Raw genomic sequence first — 17,677 nt, 5'->3', positions numbered from 1 at the left:
ACTTGGCATTTTCAACGACTGCCAGCTAATGAGAAGATAACTTTACAAGAATTTAAAATCTATTTGGAAACGCAGAGTTTGGGTGTGTGCGTGTGTGCTGGGTGAGTGTGCGTGTGTATCTCTGTGAACTAATGAATATTACCCAAACGAGAAGTTGCATTTACAACACTCAGAAAGAAAACAGCCAACAAAACCAATTTGTGTGTATATATTTGTAAAGCTTATATCTGCTCGATAGATCATTATCTTTAGCTGTTGCTACATCACACACACACACACACACACTCATTTGCCACACAGATCGCAAATTTACTTGAAGAAAGTCATAACTCAAAAGAGCGATTTTGAAATGCGCTAACGCGGAGATAAAAAAAGCTTAAGTTTTGACACTTTTACAGAATACCCAGAAGTATATAGCGAAACGAAATCTGCATTGATTTTTGAGCTATGACACACACTGTTAGTAATTGAGCAAAATGCAAAAAGGTTGAGCCTAGGAAATTTGTATGGGGTCTGTGCCGTGTGCAGGCCACGCCCATTTGGGCGTAGATGGAACCCGCCGGCGGGTTAGAAACGAAAGAAGAAGAGGAGGGCATGCTAAAAAAAATTAACTTTAGACCGAAATGCAGGCAGTGGTTATAGAGATATGGAGATCGAGTGGAATACAATTAAATTAAAAGCCTAATATTATCAATGTAAAATCGTATGTAAAAACAAAAAAAAAACAAGGCAGAAATCTATAAAAACTGACAAGAAAACCAACAAGAAAAAAATGAACAAAAAAAACACAAAAAGAAACTAAGAAATAAATACATTTACATAGATGTTGCAAAAATCAAGCAAACCGAAGCTACTCCCATGGATTCCCGAAACCCTCTCTGTAGATTTGCGTATCCTGTCAGTGAGCCCCATGTTTCTGGACGCCATCTTCTTTATACCCACACTCTTTACCTATTTGCTGATCGGACTGCTCATCGTCATCCTGTGCTTTGTGGTGGTCTACATAAGCCACAAGATATATGTATCGGTGTACGACAACCTCCCGCTGGCCGCCTTGCCCGGAACTTCCCGCCAACAGATACTGGGATTGCGCCATTCTCATCATGCGATGACCATGCGGGAATACCTGGATGGCTCGCTGCGGAATCCGCGCTCCAATCAGCCCAGCTTGCGCTCCGTTTGGATACAGAATCGGTCTCAGATCTTGGAGTCTTCTTCGGGTAAGCTAGTGCGCCAGTGAGTCAGTCAGTCTTCCTCCTGGGTTCCCTCTCTCTCTGTAGTCCTGCGAATAGTTTTGTCCCTGGAACCTTGCTACCTGGTCAGCGCCGAGTTCGATGTGAGTTCCAGCCGCAAGGCCATCAGTTTCTTGTGCAACTGCCGGGATGGTCCAACGTGTGCCGCCGTAGAACCCCGTCCTTCGGGTTCCGTGCACATCGTCCGGTTCTTTGACCATCTCTCCAAGATACCGCGCCTCAAAGTCATGCTCAAGTGCAACCAAAGGCGGCCGGAACCCCGGCTGGATAGCCGAACGCAATTGACCCTCGACGATGTGATCCAGGAGGCCAGGGATAACCAGGAGGCCCAGTGCACGGACACCTCGGCCGCCTGCCGACCTGCTGGCTCGCGACGAAACTCCCGGCTGCCGGATTAAAAGGGTGTGGTTATTGGATGTTGGTGGGGGGTGATAGGCCCTCTAAAAACCGACTGCTTTAATGCGGTATAACTCGTTTTATTAAATTGTATACAAAGATCAATGGGGTGGAGGTTCCAGGGTCGACGGGCTGGTCAGTGGGTCGGGCGCTGAGCTCACGCCAGTTTATGGAAATCGCGTGACAACAAAGGTGAAAGTCAGTGGAGCAGTGGCGTAGGTGTCCCCCCTCTAGAACAATAGTTATTTCTGTTTTTAAAGAAGTTGGAAATAGTTTCCCAATTTTATTTGTTTAAAATTAGTTTCCAGAAATTTATAATTACTAGCTTAATGTTCTCATTAGTTGTTCTTAATCGTTGGCTTTGCTTAACCCTAACAGTATAATCTAAAAATGTTTTGTAAATAAATAAACCACATATTACGCATTTAATGGCATAACAAATAATTGGCATTTCTGACAGATTTTCTCAACGTCTCCATAGCCGGCACAAATCAGAAGTCCACAGCTGATTAGTTATTTTGTTGAAAAAGTGGAACAATTTAGTCACGTTAAATTAAAATTCTTTTTTTTTAATTTCCAGATGAATTTTTTTTTCTAAAGTTTAAAATTTTTAAATATATTTAGGTATTTAAAAGTCTGGTTTTAATCAAACTTTGACTTTTGCAGATTTTTAAAGCTATTTTCAAAAACATTTTATTCGATTTTAACATTTTTAGCAATAACCATTGAAGATGATTTTTAAATTTTTTGTTTACTTTTGTAGGAAAATCTTGAAGGAGTTAATGATCTTTAGCTATAGGAACACTATATTTTTGGAAATTTCTGGAATGAAAACTATTTATAGCTACGCCCCTGTCCCGCAATCTTAATTTGTGCGGCCCGTGTTTTTTGGGGCTTATCATTCTGACTGTGGTATTCGTTATCAATAGATAAAAGGCTCTCCAGACCGGGCCGTTAGCCTGGGGCTATCGTGCCTAATTGCCGAAATCACTAGCCCCCCAACCAGATCTCGTCGCCACGAGAGACCCCAAGCAATTCGCTTGACGCCATTTCATTCTTTATTGACGCGGCCAATTAAGAAGGCAGCGTTGTTGAGTTGATTTGATTGCAAGGCGAATATGAATGCGGCTGGAATTCCTCCATGAGTTATAAATATAGCTCGTTCTCGAAAAGTGGCCAGACGTGAAAATCGGTCGCCCGATCGATTGGAACTCCAAACTGGAAAACTTTTCTAGCCTCGGCCCAACTCACAGATTCTGTTGCACAAGAAAGCTTATCAAAAAATAAATTAAAAAAAATAAAAACAAAAAACTGGACGCACAACAAGTAGTCCCCACATCCACACAGCGACAACAGTCTGGCAACGAAGCGTATACGTAATGCGAAGCAAAGTTCCATTCATTTAACGCTCTCGGCTCGTTTCAGTTCTCGGGCAGGTGTCAAGCGACGTACACGAACGAAACGCCGACGCGGTCACAGTTCCAGAATATCATATACATGCTATATATGCTCGGGTGGCTAATTAACATACGCATTGCGACTACCCGTCTCTTTACCTGAACCTGAGCTGTCTGTCGGTTTTGGACTACAACACACACCCATCCACATTTCTTTACGGGAACGCACAAGGAGTACAAAGTCAGAAGTAACAAATTTTGAAATATATATTTGTGTATGCAAATAGCGATCATCATGCTGGATCCCATTTCGGACGCACCGCTGGTCTTGGCCTACGTCTTTATGTCGCTGCTAGTGCTGATATTGTGCTTCATACTGGTCAATGTGGTCCACAAGCTGTTGTATCGCAGTTCCAGCGGCGAGATATCTTCGGTTCCGTTCTCCGCAGCCGCACAGCCGCTGAAGACCTCCATCATGGAGCTAGACGCCATGAAAACCGGTTAGAATGATGGCGAGCAGCGCAGCTGGCGCGAGAATCTCAGTCCGATGTCGGAGCTCCGGTTTTAGTTCGGGCGATTGGAGCACGAAGCACGAGGAACGAGGAAAAGGCAGCTGCAAACCACCCACAAAATCTAGACGCCTGTTATGATGATATATAAACGTAAAAGCAATTAGACCTAAATACACGAAACTAGGCTTACGAGTAGAAATTAACTACATTTAACGCGCTGGTCCTCTAGTCAATTAATTCGTTCGTTCGTTTTTGCCCTAAGGTTAGGTTACATGTACATTGATATTGTAAATAAAGTAACTTGAACGATAGCTGAACAACGGCAATTAAGGTAGATTGGGGGCAAGTACAAAGCACTTAACCAGTAAATGTCGCCTGATCAATGCGTAGAAAAGGCACAACAGCCTTATCGTTGCAGTATCGAGACGTATAATTTGTGAGTCAATCAGAAACGTGATAAGAAACCCCTGACTTAGTCATAGATTTATACATAGTTTATTTAAAATAGCATGTTCATCTATAAATTTGCAATTAGAGCGCAGTTTGTTGTTGTGGTAGCTGGATGAGTTCGGACTGCAGGAGTCCTCAGCCTTCGGGCCCTGGGCCACGCAGCTGCGACAAGATGTGTGTTAAACGGTGTTGGGGGATTGGATGAGCGTTGAAATGATAGCAGCACGCTGCTGGTGGATCTGCGGCAGTGTTATCATCAATCTGTGGGATCGCTGTAAAGAATCAATTATTAGTTATTCTTAGTTTGCGAATAATTTCAATAACTCACCCCGAGAAAGTCTTTGGATGCTGCGACGTTAGGTCATCATCCTGGCTGCCAAGGGCCTTTTTCACATACTACATAAATAATTATTTGTAATAAATAAGAACTGAAATATACTTTGGTAGCAAAAACCTACCATGGGGTTTAATATAATCTCCTCCTCCATTTTGTTGATCTGCCTAACTTGATCCAGCACATGGGTTATGTTGTTTTGCACGTTGAGGAACATGTCCGGTGAGTTGTATTTCTCTGGATCGTCTTTGAACAACACCATGCCGTCCTTTTGATTGATGCTGGCATATATTTCACCCGATTTTATCTGCAGTTGGACAATAATTAATTAGAGTGAAATAAGATAAATTTGAGAGAATATTTTACCATGTTGAGGATGTAACGCTCTGCTTCGACTGCGCTGGACAGCTGGACACGACTGGCCACATCGCTCAGGGAAAGGGTCAAGAAGGTTTTCGTTAATCGCTGGATGTTCCGCTTGTACAAGGAGGTGGCTACCTAGAAAGTAAAAAATATTTTAAAATTAAATAAACAAAAATGTATGATAGTATTTAGTAAAACATAAAATTTTTCAGAGAAACCGGAAATTATTTCATTTTAGCCGTATTAACTTCCGCATCAATTTAAATATTCTCTTTATTTGAAACGACAAGGTATTAAAAGTATGGTTTATGACATTGATCCACCTTGAAAAAGTCTATATATGCGTTATATTTATAATTTTGTTTTTGTGTGGTTCTTTGTTGGCTTTTCTTTGATCTTTCAGAATAAGAGTTATCAAACAATTTTTTATTTAAATCATTTAAGATTCTCAAAATACTTGCCTGCTTGGCCAGTCCCATATTGTTATCACGCGTAAATGCTTCACTGTACTTGAGTATGATGATCCGCAGCTCTTCGCTGGACGAATTCGCGTACACATTGACCAGGTCGTGGTAGTGATTGGCCATCGGCTTCATGAAGCGGCCAATGACCTGTGTGTTTTTTGGTATATACGCTATCTGCAATTACAGATCATAAGATTAAGAAACTGATATATGGATGGAATCTTGTCTTGTCACCTTGCCCTCGACGATGAGTGAAACCATGAGAAACTTTTTGTATGCCTCCAGCATGATGTGCGACATGGCCATGGCCGGCGTGGTGATGCAGACCTCGAAGAAGTACAGGGCGCGCTCATAGTTCTTGACCGCCGTGTAGATCATGCCGCCGTAGTAGAAGTACAGCAGGAAGTACTTGGCATCGTTGTTGGCATCCTAGAAGGGGGAACTATTAGATCTTCTTATCCTCAAGAGGATTTCTAACCCAACTACCGTGTGCTGGGACTGCTGCTGCTGCTGCGTCTTGCACTCGGCGGCCACGGTGGAGATGTCCGTGATGTCTGCCTCCAGATAGGGCAGCACCACGCTGAAGTTTTTCGCCTTTAGGCTGAGCAGGCAGAGATCGGCGTGGATGGGCGTTAGCTGGGTGTCCAGTTGGCGGATCTGGTCGATGGCGCGCGACAGGATGCGTATGCCCAGAATGCTGAGGTTCTTTTGGACCACGAACTCGGTGAACAGATGGCATGTTTCGTAGACTAAATAAGAATTATTAGAATAATTTTAAGGATAACTATGAGCTAGAAGGACTGTAACCCACAGGCGCAAACGGCAAAGCGCAGTTGCTCCGGCGTGTTGCGCTGCACAAAGTCCCGCATCAGCTGGATGAGCTGCACCGGCTCCGGATTCGCGGTGGACGCACTGTGCAGCTTCGCGAGGAGCACATAGAGCACGCCCAGCGAGTGCTGCTGCATGTCCAGGGTCTCCAGCACGTTGTCCAGGATGCTCCAGTTGCGGGCCAGCAGCGACAGCGACTCCGGCAGCTCCTCGGCCAGCTCCCGAAAGCTTCCTGGAATCCGAAAATAGACGAAATTCGCATTTAATATCAAAACAAAGGCGGCGCCGACGGCGAGTCCCCGGTTTTTAAGTGCTCGCTGGAAGCCGGTTGGCCAACTTACCGGATGCGCTCAGCGTGCGCACCTGATTCACGTAGTTTTCCAGCGCGCTGCCCATTTTAGGTAACTCCGAGACTACTTTTTGGCCTATTAAGTTGCGAAAATGCGAAAAATTAATTTCGCGAAATAACAAAATTGACTGCCGATGAAGTAGAGCTGGAACAAAAAACGATTTCTCATCGATACCATCGATATCCTGATTTCACGGAAAACCACTGTTTTTCAACACTGGACTATTAACAGGGTAGACAAACACGCCATCTATAAGTGTAACAGCTCTGTTACTCAACAGTTACAATGTTATATAGGGCGCGTGATTTAAAAAGTTATGCAACCTGTTGCTTTTGTATTTAAATAAATTGTAAATCTGTAAATTTTATTGTTACAAAAAAAGGAATTTAAAAAAGATGTAATCAAGTAGGAGAAAAAGATCGGAGTAGATCAAAATAGTCACGAATTCAAATTTCGATAGTCGGTGCAGAAAAGCTGTCATCTCTAGTGCTTACCGATAACAACAAGTGATGTTTTGTGTCCCTTAAAATTAGCGAATTAAATGTAAAATGGATATTTCCCCGCGTATTGTTTATGTGTGCAGCCTGTGCCTCCGCCAATATGATCTGCAGGAGGATCTCCGCGGGCATTTGGTGTATTTCCACGGCTACGAGCCGATTCCGGCGCCCAATGGCAAAAACAAAACGGCAAAGACTTCAATTAAACAACAAACTCCAGTCGGCAGGATTTGCCAGGATAAACAGAGCTTGGAGCTGCAATTGGAGGACTCAAAACCAACGCCAAGTGAACTGCTGCCCATGCCCTTCAAGGACTTTCGACTGGTTCTAAGGGCCAACATGCAAGAGCCGTAGGTATATCCAAAAAATCAAGTTAAACTATTAACAAATAATCATTTTTTGCAGGTGCTCCTTCAGCCGGGAATGTCCTTTTAAGTTCCAGGATTCTAACAAAATGGAGCTCCACTCCAGCTGCCACAAGGGCGGCAGCTTCTCCTGCTGCGAATGTGGCCTGGAGCTGCCCAACTGGAGGCGTTGCTCGGCTCACCTGTGGAAGGCCCACCAGGTGGATGTGGATCTGCTGGAGTGTCCCGCCTTCGACTGCAACTACAAGTCACCCATTTCCGCACTCGTCTGGCGACACATGCAGGTCCACAAGAAGTGGCGACCCCGGGTGCTTCGCTCGTTGGCCGCCGTTCAACGGAGGCGGAAACTCAAAGAGCAATCTGGGGATGTGGCCACACAGCCTCCAGCTCCGCCTCCCGCCTCCAAGAAGAACAAATACTATGCGGAGAAGACCTGCGAGATCTGCAATCGCAAGTTCGTCAATGGCAAAACGCTTTCCAAGCATGTCAAATCGGTGCACAACAAAATCAAGCCATTTATCTGCAATGTTTGTGGGAAGAAGACGGCAAGAAAGGCCAGCTTGATAGTAGGTTTTTGCTAGATTTAGTCTAAATAATATAACTAATAATTGTCTCCCCCAGATCCACATGCGTCAGCACACCGGCGAAAAGCCTCTGAAGTGCGGCGAGTGCAAGTTCTCCACCCGCGATCCAAGTGTCCTGCACAAACATCGCCAGCGCCACGACAGCCAGGACACCAGCAGCCTGAAGTGCAGCCAATGCGAGTACTACTGCATCCAGGCCAATGCCCTCAAGCGTCACATGCGCCTCAATCATGCCGAAGCCTATCGCGACTTGTGCTGTGATCTTTGCAGCTTCACCTCTATAAATGCCGAACGGCTGCAGGCCCACAAGCAGGATCATCGGCAGGGTTTGATCACGAATTGTGAGGATTCCATGGATGCCTCGCGTGCCGCTGGCTTTAAGTATCCTCGCAAGCTGGGCGACAAGAATGGCGAGGTGAGTTATACTAGTATCTCAGGTAATTTTTGAATCAACTTGAATTTTTTCCCAGATATCAGCTGACTGTTTTATGCCGCTGGAGAGCGTGGATTCATTGCCCCATGAACCTGCTGTGGATACAGGTGGCGTGACCATACCAGCCCCACCTTCCGAGGACACTCAATTCCCCACGTATTTGAAGGATTAATATTATAGAACTTTAAATTATTCGATTGGTTGGTAATTCCTTTGATTTTTACTTGTTTATTTTGTGTATATTTATTTTATATTCCTACGTATTTATTTACAATACAACTTGTTAAATGTCGGCATGTCCAATGCGCTGTAAAGAGTTTGTTTTGTATAAAATAATGTTCTCATGCAGTTTGTTTTGGGGATTTAAATGCTTGTTTATTAAGTTGTTCAGTTTTTCCATTTAATTTTAATATCATTTTAGAATCTGATATGATTTTTTTTTGCAACATTCGAATTATTTAGTCATGCTGGTTTACCGTGTTCCGCTTTTAATTATCAGTTACGTTTTTCTTTAAACTAATTTAAAATTTAAAAATCTACTCTGCTGGCGACAATCATCCGGTTTCAGTTCGGTTTCAAGATCAGCGCTTTTTAATCTAGGTTACGACAGAAATGTTTTCAATTTTCATTTTTATTCATTTTGGGCAGTTTCGCTAATAACTCGTTAAGTTTTTAATATTTAATTTGATTTAATTAGTTTAGTAGTTGAGCTTTACGTTTGGTTTTTGTATAATTATTTACGCTTGAATGTAATCAGCAGTCGGAGATTCGCTATAGTAATGGAAATAAGTTACCACCGAGTTTCGAAAATAATGGATTTTAACATTTATTGTCTGAGTTTGATTCGAATATCAAAACATGTTCACTATTTGAGAGTGCAACTGAGTGGTACATCATAATGGAAAATAAAACGCTCAATGTAAAATTGTTAATATCATACAGCTTCTATTTGTTTTATTTACAGTTCTTAAAAGGAAGAAGAGCATCAACAAAAATATCATTTCGACTGATTCACACTCTGCTGTGTTGTCTTGTTTTCGGAGTCCCTGATCCCTGCTCCCTCCGTTTTTGGCCAGACGATCCCCGATCTGCCTTAGATCTTGGTCTCAACGACGGCTTTTTTCTTCGACACAAAAGGGATGTTCAAAGAGAGAATACAAAATAGAAAAGGATTCGATTAAGTCAGCTGCCATTGAGCCCAGAGCCAACATACGAGGATTACCATGCAAAGATTTGGTTTTAAATTGATTTGATTTGGAATTGATTTGGTTTGGTGGTGAGGGAGCAGGCGCTAGATGATGTGGCATGAAGCGAACTGTGCACTTTGGAGACAACAACAAACAACATTAACAACAATGGGCGTGAGCTGACTGAATGACTGAATTCGACTTCGATTCGACTGGTTTTTTGAGTACTTTGATTAAATTGTTGGCTTGATTTAGCTTTGATTATGCTGATATTATCCATGATCACTACAACGTCTATTAAACAACTAACGAATTCATCTAGCTTCTATTGTTTATTGACATATTCGACTAACCACCGCGTCCCTCTGGCGACTAAATTACGTTTACGATGCATCCATCAATCTTAAAATGTATAACATGTTCCACTTACGATCTATTACTCTTGGAATTGTCGATTAATTCGCTTACTCCTTTGGATTTCTTCCTATTTATTTTATTTGGTTTCTATTCATCTTTTCTTTTCTTTCGTTTTTGTGCGCCGCATAATAAATGCTGTGGGAGTTTCTGAAACATTCCCCGAAAAAACTAACCCATCTGACCTCTTTTTTTAGTCGGTTCTTTGATTAGCATAGTACGATACACTTAAAGGCTATTAGGAAACAGTTGTATCTACATAGGTCTATGAGTACTCAGTAAGAACCAAAGACACGAACCTAGTGGAAGTTTTAACTGGTCAGATCTGTCCGAATTCTGGTCCTCGTCCTTCCGTGTGTCTTACGCAATCGTTAGTATGTACAGTGTGTGTAGGGCGTTTGTGTTCCGCGGGTCGAGTTGGGAAATCATATATCGAAAATACATACGAAAAACCCTAGGCCTAGAAAATTGCTTATAAAATTGCGCGACACTAAAAAATAAAAACAGACAAATTGCGATCTATAAAATAGACGATAATACAAATAGAACGAACAAATTCCTGCGATCTGTAGCGGATACGCTCTCATATAAATGCAGTTTAAAAAACAGGTGAACGATTTTGATTTGAATTTTTTGGTTTTGATTTCGAAAAAGAGTTGCCTTTTCTTTTGATCGTTTCATTGTTGCGTTTCGCATTCGCGTCAGTTGTATTTGTGGTTTCAGTTTCAGTTTCTGTCTTTCTTGATTCTGTGGTGGCGATTCTGGTTCTGATTTCTGTTCCGGGGCACAATTCTGCACGTTACTGGCCTTGGAGCATCAGACCGTGGTCACACGGTCGATCTCCACGTAACGCACAGAATTGTCGCTTTGTCAGCAAATCACCTCCTTTTCATCCAAAACGGCCGTGTCCATCGAGCTGAGCGATTTGAGTCGCGTCTGCAGCACCGAGGAGCCGCGCAGCTTGCGTTTGATTTTTCTAAGTAAATTATATTAATATTGAATTATTTATGGAATATAAAATAACCCCGCTTACTTGTAGGCAAAGGCAGCGAAAGCACAACACGAGAGCACAAAGATGAGGCAGAGGGTGGCCAGGATCTCGGCGGGCAGCTTCATCAGGGCCGAGCACTGCAGGAAGGTCTCATCATCACCGGAGGGGCAGTGGACTACGCCATCGCACCAGACACTGGCATTCACACAGGCCCCCAGCTCGGCGCATTTAAACTGGCAGTCGTCTAAGGGACAGGATTTCATTAAAATTTAATTTTAAATCTAAAGATGATCGTTTTAAAATTACCTGCCATGCTAAGCGTGGGCCTGGGAATCAGTTCCATCCAGTTGAATGAGTACTCGCCATTGCCGGGACGCAGGAACTCCACGCTGATGGCTCGGGATCGATTGACTAGCGCAAAATTGGGCCTTTCATTCCAGCCGGAACTGAAGATCTCCACAAATTCGAAGGCACTCGAGTCGGGACTCAGAGGACAGGCCACAATGGTCAGACCTAAGGTATTAGTATTTATTTATTTATTTATATAAAGCAAACTTAAAGTTAAAACTATAAGCTAACTAAGAATTAAGAGCTCTAGCAGCTAAGGCCTTCAGCTCGTCTGAGGTGTTGAATTAGATACATTTTTAATTTTATTATTAGAATTTAGATTTTGAGCTTAATTTGGGCTTTTTCAAGGTGTCGCTTTAGTTACATTTTTATTTATTATTTGAAATTTAGATTTATAATTTAATTTGGGCTTTTTCAAGGAATGAGAAAGGATTCATATATATATACTATTAAATTATAAAAAAAAATAGTAACTCACCCTCTGAAGTGGTCAGCACAGCCCGTGACTTGGTCTCACACCTCCAAGTATCGGTTTGAACATAGGTCGTGTTCAAGGTCTTCGTGGGATTGTGTTTGCTTAGGAATATAGCCTTCAGCCGGACGTACAAGAACTTGTTGCCATTCGAAGGCTCAATCAGCCAGGGTCTTGAGCGGCACTCGACCTGAAATAGATAATTGTATGATATAATTTCATGTAACCTCAGGCTAACAGAGGCCACATACATCGCCAAAGGTCATGTCTATAGTGCCACTGGGTCCGAATTTCCTGCGACCATCTTTGCAACTAGTTGGCGCCTTTACGAACTCAAACATGCCCTCGAAATTAACCGTGTCCGGATCATCCAAGGTGGTCATATTGTGGGCAATGAAGTGCACCTCCACATCGCGACTGGTGGAAGTGTACTCCACTGGGAGGTGGGATTGGTTGGAGGAGTTGCACATGCAGCCGCGATGCAGTAGAATCGAATCGTGATAGGGTCGCTCAAAGATCTAAGTTAAGATTTATAAATTATTAAGGGAACTTGGCTTAAAGTGGGTTATACTACCTCAATTCTAACATTGGTATCCCCATAGCAAAAGGATCGATTGATATCCTCATCCACTCGCGAATAGCAAGCCCTATTCGTGGTCGTCACTTTTCTCATCTTGATCCTGACCCTCTCGCCTCGCTGTGCCTCGAATTTGTAGATGCACTTCAGGTTCCTGGTGCCTCCCCTTCCGAATAGAAAGATATTCCGCACACTACGGAATATAGCTGGATCCTTGCGATCCATCATGCTGCTTAGGAACTTCCTGTTGCAATCGTGTTCCCCGCCACCCCAGGGCAAACCATCCTGATGCAGGTCTATGAATTCGTACTTCAGCTTGAAGTCCAGGGGTCTAAAGGGGAAGGTTAACATTGATTTAGTTATATATTTCGAAGGAAAACCCACCTCAAAACTGTGGATTCCGTGTTGCGCAGCTCAAGAGTGATGGCATCGCTGCTGGAGACATAGCTTTCGGAGATCGTACAGGGTCTGGCGTAGGTCTCGTTGATATTGGAACGATCGCAGGTTCTTGGTATAGTGCCCCTGCAGAATCTGGCAATCACATTGGTGGAGTTCTGAGCATAGTGGCCCAAAGTATTATAGCTGCTCGTCTCGCTGGCACTAAATTATTTATTATTATTAAAATTATTTATTTATTACTATTTTTTAGACTACCAATTCAAATCCTTGCAAACGGGCGCATCCCTCAGCGTTCCATCCCAGATGCGCAGCATTCCACTGCAATCCTCCTGCGTCTGCAGCACTCCAATCGCACCCACCGAAGTCTCGTCCATCTGGCCAAACTCCGGATCCAAATTAAACTTCAACACGGAGATCCACACCTTGAAGCGCGAGAGGGGCTGATGCATCCCCGACTGGCTGCTCGTGCGGCGCGACAAACTCAGGTGGTCAAAGGTCTTGAAGACACCCAATCCCTGCAGGTGGTACAGGCACGTCGAGTTCGGAGCCAGCGAGTGCCTGGGACTCTCGAGGAGGCCGCGACCTGCGCCGCGAATCCAGAACTCGCAGGGCTTCTTGTTCTTCGAGTACGTGGGACTCTGGATGTCCACGAACTGCACTTCGACCTGCGGATGGAGAAGGCAAAATGGTTTGTTGGTCTATCCCTTTGGACAGCCACCTTTGGTACCCGGTACCCACCTCCAGCTGGAATCCGTAGAGCGGCAGGACCTGCGACGAGGTGCCGGTGAAGGTGCCAAACGGCGACGTGCTGAACTCGACCAAAAGCTCCGGGCCGCTGGAAACGGCCGCCGGCACCGCCTGACCTCCGCCGCAGAACTTCAATATGATGGGGTCACGTGTGGTGTAGCCATCGTATACGGTCACGTAGTCCTGCGGGTAGCGAAAGGACATCGAGGGAGACAGAAAGACAGACAGAGAGAGAGAGAGAGAGAGAGGAGAAGAACGTGGGTGAGGAGAGAGCGAAATGAGTGAGTCGAACGACAAATGTGGGTGGTGCTTGTTGATTTCACCATGTGGGTGCCACTAACTAACTACACAGTGGAGAACCATTCCCAAATTAAATAGAGTGTATTGTACTTAGAAAACTAGATCCTAACCCGTATCAGTATCAAAATAATTAATGTGCGCTATTCCGCTTGCTTAATTAAATGTATAATGACTATTACAAGATTTTCCTTGAGTAGAAGAAACTAAATAAACATTTCTTGTAATTCATCGAATAATTCATCAAGAAGTTAATTAAAATGTAAAATCTTTATATATTTTAAAGATTCTATTATTTTTATCCCTAACATAAATAATTTTTTTTTTTACAAAGCCTATCTAAAATAATTTATTTAACTTTTGCAAATGTAATAAGTGTAAATTAATATTTCATATTTTCTTAGTGTAGTAATTGAAGCTAAAGGCCGAGTGTGGCCAAAAAAGGGGCGGTGGGCATGGTAGGTGGGTGGTACGTAGTCAAACTGAGTGCGAAAGAACGGTAATTGCTGTAAAGAAGTGGACCCAAAGTGCAGCTGGCTCTCGTATTACTTAATGGCCACTGTACGTATACGTGATTTTTGGTTACATTCCGCTTCCCAGGACGATGGAAAGTAATGGTGCGGTGTGTTAGCAAAGGGTAAAAGGGGGCTTTTATAAGGACTTGGAGCAGGTCTAAGTAGTTGAGCACAATGGCTTTGATGTGTCCGGCACTTGATGCCCACTAAATGTCGAACATTTTAAGCTCATTTAAAGTTGGTTTTAAATGAATGAAACATGTTTATGCGGTATACGTTTAATATGCTCAAGGACTTGTTTCGAGAAGTTCGTTGTGGTAAATTGAAGCCTTTGGGTATGACCAAAAATGTTGCGCTGAATTTTGGTTGTTAAAAAGATATTAAGCTGAGATCCGAAAGATATAATCTCTTATGATCTAAATGAAGTGAGACAGACAAGTACACAAATTTTTCAGCCTTCTGTGGTTTTTAAAATATTATATTATGGTATCCATTATAATACCCGTACTCCCAGCTCCCATAAACGTAAAATGTGCGGTTTCTGCTGGCTTTGGCATTTGGCGCATAATTGTGCGCATTTTAATTGAGTTGCCCTTGCGAAATGTGTAGGTGGAGGTGTACAATGTACATGGGGGGTAATGGCATTCGCATTTCCATTCGTTCTGAGTCCCTGTCCATGGGGCATTTCCTACCTTTGGCCAACGCATGACAAATTAGTTTTGTGGCCAGCGACTTTTTGCATTAATTTAGCTGAGGTTTCTGTTTCCGGGTCACCCTTGTTTGTGCAGCTGGCCGCAAATTTAAACTATGCCAGGGACCGCAGACCAGATTCCGGTATTCGGGTATTCCGGAGCCACAGTCCGCACACCCGTGAGTGTGGTCCAGGTAATTTGTGACCGCAAATTTATTGAAAGCGCGGCATTTGTACAAATTAGTGGAGACACAGATGGGGGATATAATATATATATGGAGAGATTTTCCTACTGATTTTTGTTGGGTATCAGCACAGAGAAAGAAGTGCTTTTTTTTAAATTAACAAAAAAATTGTAGAATATATATATGGAGAGATTTTCCTACTGATTTTTGTTGGGTATCAGCACAGAGAAAGAAGTGCTTTTTTTTTAAATTAACAAAAAAATTGTAGAAAATTTTAATGATATTAAAAAGTTAAATATTTTATAAATTTTCTTTTTTTAATAATATAAAATATGTTTAAATTTCAGAGCAAATTTATTTTAAAGAGGGAAATAATAAAAATGTATGAACCCATATGTATCAAAAATTGGTAGTTTATTTTAATGAATTTCCATTCTTTTTTTTCCAGTTGCCAGGCCCAGTTTCCCATTCCTTTCGTGGATCTCAGGCTGCGGGGCTTTCGCCATCCGGCGATTATTCACACATGCCGCACCGAAATGGCCAGCACTTTTGGACATTTTGGCTTAAGAGCGCGAGGACAAAAAGTTTGAAAAAAGGAGGTGGGAAATGGCGAGCGCAGGACAATTTGTAGGCAAAGTGCAATGGGCCCAGGATCCTGCAATCCTTGCAAATGGCGCTAACGTCCGAGCGGATTGCTTTCCAACTGAATAAGCAAAAAGTAAAGGGGTTAGCCGGGCTATATCTCCGGGTTAGGAGGGTGCAAAACGGAGGAAGGGCTTTGCACGCCTTGCTGCCACAACGAGCATTTAATGGGGGAATTACCGGGTGGCAGGAGCACTGGGTTCAGGGGTCATCCTCCCTTCCTTTTTCAGTGGCATTTTGTTGCGAAGCGAAATTGAATAGTTGCTGATGACTAAATGGGCAACTAAAAGCAAAATTCCTCGACACGGAAATCGTCAAAACGTTTTAGTGGAGATTCATCCCCCTCCCCCCTTCTTTCGGGGGATTGGGGATGCTGTAGAGGGGATGGAATGTCTTTGACCGCTGCGGCAGATCAGCTTAAAGCGCTCTGAATGGAGCCCGGAAGTGGGAAATCCATCAGGAGTGGCATCCTCGGCTCTTCTGCTTTTGTATGATGAATGCCCGGGGCAATTATTTACATGGGACCCTGGCACGTTCGTCCACTAATGTCCTTGATGTCCTCGGTCCTCAGTCCTTCGTCCTCGGTCCTCAGACCCCAAACATCAAACCTCCTTTGTGTGCGATTTATGATGTGCGTGCCAAGTGTTCATTAATATAAATCCAATGACAGATTCTTCCCCTCTCGCGTGTGTGCTAATGAATATATTATCCAGTCTATAGATATCCCATAGATGTCGATTTACCCAGATCATTTTGATTTGTTGTTTGTTTGCTGGGGCTCTGGGGTTTTGGGGTTCTAGGGGGCAGTGCATACATTTATCTTGATTAATTGTTCTCGAACAGCGAAAGATGGCGAATAATTGTTGCTAATAGTGGGTTAGAGTTATATATTGGGTGGGTGTTGGGTGTCAGAGGTCAAGTGCTCACTAGCTATTTCTACGACTAAAATTGATTTGTGGCAACATGAGTTTGAATTGAGTCTGAATTGAATCGCATTGAACTGAACTGAGCGAGGAGTTTTCTTTAGTTTTGCATTACCGTGGATTTCCATTTGGGCTTTACATTTTCCTATTGGAGAAAATATATACATACATTTATAGACACTTTGGTTTTCACTAATTTTATAGCAAATTCTAGTTTGGTGCAGTTTGTGAAATTAGGTGGTTTTCAAAAGAGAAAGTTTCTAAAGGTTGTTTGGGTGAAGAATGCTTGACATTTTGAAAATGCAAGAAATATTTTAAATCTTATTTCTCTTTAAAATCCTAACCCGCGGAATTGCATTTTAATGAATATAACTAATCCAGGGAAAAGCAATTAATTCTCTTATTTTTCTGGCACAGATAAAAATCCGTCCTTCTTTAATCCCCCTTTAGTTTCTTTCTTATTTTTAATATAATTAAGGCACCATCATTAAAACCTACTTCTTGGAGCACTTCCTTTCCAGCATATCCCTTTCGCCAGCTTATTTCCACACTTCGTATCCCTCATATTTCCCATTAATCCAGCTTATCCCCCATTTATGCTCCATTCTGCATACACAATGCTCATTAAGGGCTCATCCAAAAGTTGCCCCTTTAAGTTGGGGGCTTTACGGGGACTCCACTAGCTGTCCCGCTCCCCGATGACAAACAAAAAGAAGGGCTACGAAATTAACACTTCCCGCGTTTGGCCAGAGAGAGAAGCCTATCGAGTGCTCAAGGCAATGTCGGACGGAGGACTTCGTCCTGGCGCTCGGACAAGGATGGGGATGCGGATGAGGACTCGGACTCGGACATCGGATGTGGAGGCGAGCACACAATGCCGGGGCAATGACAGTGGGAAATTCCTGGCGGAGCAGTGGGCGGTAGGAAAGGGAGTGCAAACAACTGATTTCAGATTTTTGCTCATTTCTTTTTCAATTTGTCGTTTTTTGCGCAGTTTTTCCACCAGTTTTTCGCAGCACTCCCCTCCTTCTACACCCTCCGAATTTTCCAGCCCCTTTTTGCC

At 43.1% G+C, this 17,677-nt stretch overlaps 5 protein-coding genes across 8 annotated transcripts in view; 3 read left to right on the top strand and 2 right to left on the bottom strand.

Moving 5' to 3' along the window:
* Window positions 1–10: 10 nt before the first annotated feature.
* On the top strand, window positions 11–1,651 carry LOC108063058 (uncharacterized). The gene is made up of 2 exons (XM_017149992.3): window positions 11–1,220; window positions 1,281–1,651. The coding sequence occupies exons 1-2, from the start codon at window positions 824–826 to the stop codon at window positions 1,649–1,651; spliced, it is 768 nt and encodes a 255-aa protein (XP_017005481.2). The 5' UTR covers window positions 11–823.
* Window positions 1,652–2,527: 876 nt separating this feature from the next.
* LOC108063083 (uncharacterized) lies at window positions 2,528–3,869 on the top strand. Its single transcript, XM_017150040.3, has one exon. The coding sequence runs from the start codon at window positions 3,324–3,326 to the stop codon at window positions 3,549–3,551; it is 228 nt and encodes a 75-aa protein (XP_017005529.2). The 5' UTR covers window positions 2,528–3,323; the 3' UTR covers window positions 3,552–3,869.
* Window positions 3,870–4,037: 168 nt separating this feature from the next.
* Window positions 4,038–6,506, bottom strand: CSN3 (COP9 signalosome subunit 3). The gene is made up of 9 exons (XM_070215498.1): window positions 6,339–6,506; window positions 5,981–6,229; window positions 5,656–5,918; window positions 5,404–5,598; window positions 5,163–5,343; window positions 4,709–4,836; window positions 4,467–4,649; window positions 4,337–4,404; window positions 4,038–4,280 (listed from the first exon to the last, which is right to left on the bottom strand). The coding sequence occupies exons 1-9, from the start codon at window positions 6,391–6,393 to the stop codon at window positions 4,265–4,267; spliced, it is 1,338 nt and encodes a 445-aa protein (XP_070071599.1). The 5' UTR covers window positions 6,394–6,506; the 3' UTR covers window positions 4,038–4,264.
* A 317-nt stretch (window positions 6,507–6,823) lies between these two features.
* Window positions 6,824–9,326, top strand: LOC108063064 (zinc finger protein 429). 2 transcript variants are annotated; one of them, XM_017150005.3, is made up of 5 exons: window positions 6,824–7,194; window positions 7,250–7,775; window positions 7,831–8,208; window positions 8,264–8,426; window positions 9,191–9,326. In XM_017150005.3, exons 1-4 carry the CDS (start codon window positions 6,896–6,898, stop codon window positions 8,396–8,398), a joined length of 1,338 nt encoding a protein of 445 aa, XP_017005494.3. In that variant the 5' UTR covers window positions 6,824–6,895; the 3' UTR covers window positions 8,399–8,426; window positions 9,191–9,326. The 2 variants fall into 2 exon arrangements, with proteins under 2 accessions (XP_017005494.3, XP_070070694.1); XM_070214593.1 differs by lacking the exon at window positions 9,191–9,326 and having other exon boundaries at window positions 8,264–8,540.
* The window catches only part of LOC108063063 (uncharacterized), a 44,607-nt gene continuing 36,076 nt past the window's right edge, over window positions 9,147–17,677 (bottom strand). For 2 of the 3 annotated variants that reach the window (XM_017150001.3, XM_070214591.1), the window contains 10 exons: window positions 16,730–16,759; window positions 13,353–13,544; window positions 12,870–13,279; window positions 12,600–12,815; window positions 12,213–12,546; window positions 11,890–12,156; window positions 11,645–11,828; window positions 11,125–11,331; window positions 10,861–11,062; window positions 9,147–10,803 (listed from right to left, as the gene is read on the bottom strand). In XM_017150001.3, coding sequence (XP_017005490.2) covers window positions 10,698–10,803; window positions 10,861–11,062; window positions 11,125–11,331; window positions 11,645–11,828; window positions 11,890–12,156; window positions 12,213–12,546; window positions 12,600–12,815; window positions 12,870–13,279; window positions 13,353–13,544; window positions 16,730–16,759 — 2,148 coding nt within the window. In that variant the 3' untranslated portion in view covers window positions 9,147–10,697. The remainder of the gene's footprint in view (window positions 10,804–10,860; window positions 11,063–11,124; window positions 11,332–11,644; window positions 11,829–11,889; window positions 12,157–12,212; window positions 12,547–12,599; window positions 12,816–12,869; window positions 13,280–13,352; window positions 13,545–16,729; window positions 16,760–17,677) is intronic. The other variant, XM_070214592.1, reaches the window with a different exon arrangement.

This window comes from Drosophila takahashii, chromosome 3L (assembly GCF_030179915.1).
Source record: "Drosophila takahashii strain IR98-3 E-12201 chromosome 3L, DtakHiC1v2, whole genome shotgun sequence".
In the NCBI taxonomy this organism is placed as follows: Eukaryota; Metazoa; Arthropoda; class Insecta; order Diptera; family Drosophilidae; genus Drosophila; species Drosophila takahashii.
This window is presented reverse-complemented; position numbering and strand designations above follow the sequence as displayed.

What these genes read in the sequence shown, in the direction of transcription:
- LOC108063083 (XM_017150040.3), top strand. Translation starts at nt 3,324, where the DNA reads ATGCAAATAGCGATCATCATGCTGGATCCCATTTCGGACGCACCGCTG.
- CSN3 (XM_070215498.1), bottom strand. Translation starts at nt 6,393, where the DNA reads ATGGGCAGCGCGCTGGAAAACTACGTGAATCAGGTGCGCACGCTGAGC. An exon ending in GCGCACGCTGAGCGCATCCG is followed by an intron (nt 6,230 to 6,338) that starts GTAAGTTGGCCA and finishes TTCGGATTCCAG; the next exon opens with GAAGCTTTCGGGAGCTGGCC. An exon ending in CACTCATCGTCGAGGGCAAG is followed by an intron (nt 5,344 to 5,403) that starts GTGACAAGACAA and finishes CTGTAATTGCAG; the next exon opens with ATAGCGTATATACCAAAAAA.
- LOC108063058 (XM_017149992.3), top strand. Translation starts at nt 824, where the DNA reads ATGTTGCAAAAATCAAGCAAACCGAAGCTACTCCCATGGATTCCCGAA. An exon ending in GATCTTGGAGTCTTCTTCGG is followed by an intron (nt 1,221 to 1,280) that starts GTAAGCTAGTGC and finishes CTCTCTCTGTAG; the next exon opens with TCCTGCGAATAGTTTTGTCC.
- LOC108063064 (XM_017150005.3), top strand. Translation starts at nt 6,896, where the DNA reads ATGGATATTTCCCCGCGTATTGTTTATGTGTGCAGCCTGTGCCTCCGC. An exon ending in CAAGAAAGGCCAGCTTGATA is followed by an intron (nt 7,776 to 7,830) that starts GTAGGTTTTTGC and finishes TGTCTCCCCCAG; the next exon opens with ATCCACATGCGTCAGCACAC. An exon ending in TGGGCGACAAGAATGGCGAG is followed by an intron (nt 8,209 to 8,263) that starts GTGAGTTATACT and finishes ATTTTTTCCCAG; the next exon opens with ATATCAGCTGACTGTTTTAT.